Source organism: Coffea eugenioides, unplaced genomic scaffold (assembly GCF_003713205.1).
Source record: "Coffea eugenioides isolate CCC68of unplaced genomic scaffold, Ceug_1.0 ScVebR1_162;HRSCAF=658, whole genome shotgun sequence".
NCBI lineage: Eukaryota > Viridiplantae > Streptophyta > Magnoliopsida > Gentianales > Rubiaceae > Coffea > Coffea eugenioides.
The window spans coordinates 144366-147042 of NW_020862046.1; the positions used below are offsets into that span (position 1 = coordinate 144366).

Here is a 2677-nt window from a genome sequence, read left to right on the forward strand (position 1 = left end):
TGATACCTTTATGATAAGTTGATATCCCGAATAATATGAGGATAAGTTTCGATGGCGAAAACCAAGGCAAGGGGATGCGAATAGTCTGGACTTGAGATAAATTGAAGATATTAGTGAGCTTGGGGACCCTTACTTTTCACGCGTACATACTTGGTTGTACTTCGTCAAGTTTTGAGCAATACCTAGGGTTAATGTCCCATAGGATATGTGACTTGCTCTGACATGTATATAAAGTATGATTTCCAATGTGTTATGTTTTCGTTTTTTGATCTGAAAATGCTTTTATCGGCCTTTATAGTTATTTTATTTTGCTTATACTTATATAGGAAAAGAGGTATGGAGGGTAGACGGAGTCAAGGACGTGGAACTACCCGAGGACGCGGTTCTAGCCGTGGCCGTGGGGCTAGACAGGCACAAGAACCAGTACGGGAATCGAGAGAGGAGTGAGGTGAAACGGCTGAACCACAACTTGGACCCCGAGCGGAAAGGGGGGATCAGGTAGCGACGGTAATTCAGCAGATGACAAATATCCTGGCCTGTTTGGTAGAGCAACAGGGTAAGCCCCTGTGACCCAACCTAGGGATCTCGATATGGGACAAGATAGAGCCCTTGAGAGATTTCAAAAGTTTTCTCCTCCTAAGTTCCTGGGAGGATCGGACCCTGAGGGAGCCGAGAGGTGGTTAGAGACCATGATCAATATCTTTGCTGCCTTAAACTATACGGAAGATAGGCAGGTGCATTTCGCTGTAATTCAGTTTGAAGAACCAGCTAGGGCCTGGTGGAACGTGATTCAGGCTAAATGGGAGAGAGAGGGAACTGTCTGGACCTGGTTAAATTTTGTATGGGAGTTTAACGAGAAATATCTGCCCCCGATAGTTCAGGAGAAGAGGGAGGACGATTTTATTAAGCTTCGTCAAGGACCTCTGAGTGTATCTGAGTATGAGAATCAGTTCACGAAATTATCTAAGTTTGCTCCCGAATTGATATCTACGGAGCAAAGGAAGGTAAGGGGGTTTGTCCAGGGACTAAATATGAAAATACAGGAGGCTTTGGCGGAGGCACAAATTAATAATTTTACGGAGGTTTTGGAGAAAGCCCAGAGAATAGAAATTGCTAGGGCACAAGTGAGGGATTTTCATGCAAAAAGGAGAGGTGCGCCTGGTGGAAGTCACGGGCAGGGACAAGGTGATCTAGATATGCCACCCTCTAAGATGAGTCGAGGGGATGGTGGTAGGCAAATTTCGGGGACATCTATGGAAATTACTGCAAGCGGAGCCTCGAGTGGAACGGGACAAGCAAGAGGTGCCTCACAAGGAAGTCAGACCTCAGCCCCTCGAGTATCTTGCGGGTACTGTGGGAAGACCAATCATACTGAAGATGATTGTTGGCGAAAGGCACGAAAATGTTTATGGTGTGGTAGTGCCGAGCACCAACTTGCAACTTGCCCCTGTAGGTCACACCTAAACCTCGAACAAGCAAATGTAGGAGGAACTAAACCAAGGGTGCCAACTAGAGTGTACGCCTTGGACCAATAGGCAGTACCTGAACCACCGGAGGTAGTAGAAGGTACGAATCGTGTTTTCCATTGTTTAGCTCAATTGTGGCTACGGTGAGACCTGGGAACTAGAAACGGATATGCAAAGAAATACCCTAAATTGTTTACGATTAAAGGTATGAATTTCGAGGTCAAAATTCTCTTAAGGGGGAGAGAGTGTGAGGACTTGCAAAATTCCTTATTTTTTCTTAAAATTTCCCTTTTATTTGAAAAATATTACTTTATAATGGCCCTACTACTCAATTACCCCACAATAAGTGTAAATGAACATAGAATTAAGGGTTTTCCCTTTTGTTTTCAAGATAGTGCAAATTAGGGTTTTTACGCCTATCCGTAGTGTGACTATCCAGTACGGAGTGTGGATCAAATTTGGTGATTAAGAGTGAGTTTTGAATGATATTAAGTGTGTGGTTAGAAGTAACAATAATAAATTAGTGAATTATAAGTTAAAACCCTAGTATACGCAATTTAAGGAAAAACGGTTCTGATCGACGGGTGTCGCGCGCTACCGATTGAACACACCACTTGAGCACTACTCTATTACCTCAATCTCCTTACTTTTAATTCAGCAAAAGTCATCCCAAAATACCCTTCAAGGCAGCCGAAATTCTTGACCCCAAGAGAGAGAGAAAAGAAAAAAATTGTGAGAACCTAAGTGTGACAAGTGTTGGCCATTTAAGGCCCTTTGACCAAGCCAACTTTCTTACCTTCTTATCTTCATTTTAGCTCATTTCTTCACCATTTTTTTCTTGTTTGGCCGAGAGCAAGGAGAGGGAGAAAGAGTGAAGAGAGTTTCTATTTCCAACCTCAAATCAAGAGTTGTGAGTGAAACCAAGAAAAACTAAACCGATTAACTTGTAGGTTGAGAGCTTGGGAAGCTTAAGGAACCAAAATTTCAAGGAGAAGTGAAGGATAACTCTAGCAAGCTTTGTTTTTGAGGTAATATGGCTGACCACTCTTTTCTTTTTCCTTAATCATGTTGGAGTTGCTTAGTAGCTTGTATTTGTGGTTGTAATGCTTATATCAAGTGATTTTGGATGGTTGGGGTGGTGAATTTGAGTTAGGGTTTGAATGATTCACTTATCATACTTGTTGTATAGGTGGTATATGATGTATATAAAT

The 2677-nt window shown here is 42.4% G+C and overlaps 1 protein-coding gene across 1 annotated transcript; it reads left to right on the forward strand.

Moving 5' to 3' along the window:
- Window positions 1-590: 590 nt before the first annotated feature.
- On the forward strand, window positions 591-1004 carry LOC113755620 (the record flags this gene model as incomplete). Its single annotated transcript, XM_027299585.1, has 1 exon — window positions 591-1004. A coding segment is annotated over exon 1 (414 nt), but the record flags the coding sequence as incomplete, so codon positions are not given.
- Window positions 1005-2677: the final 1673 nt, after the last annotated feature.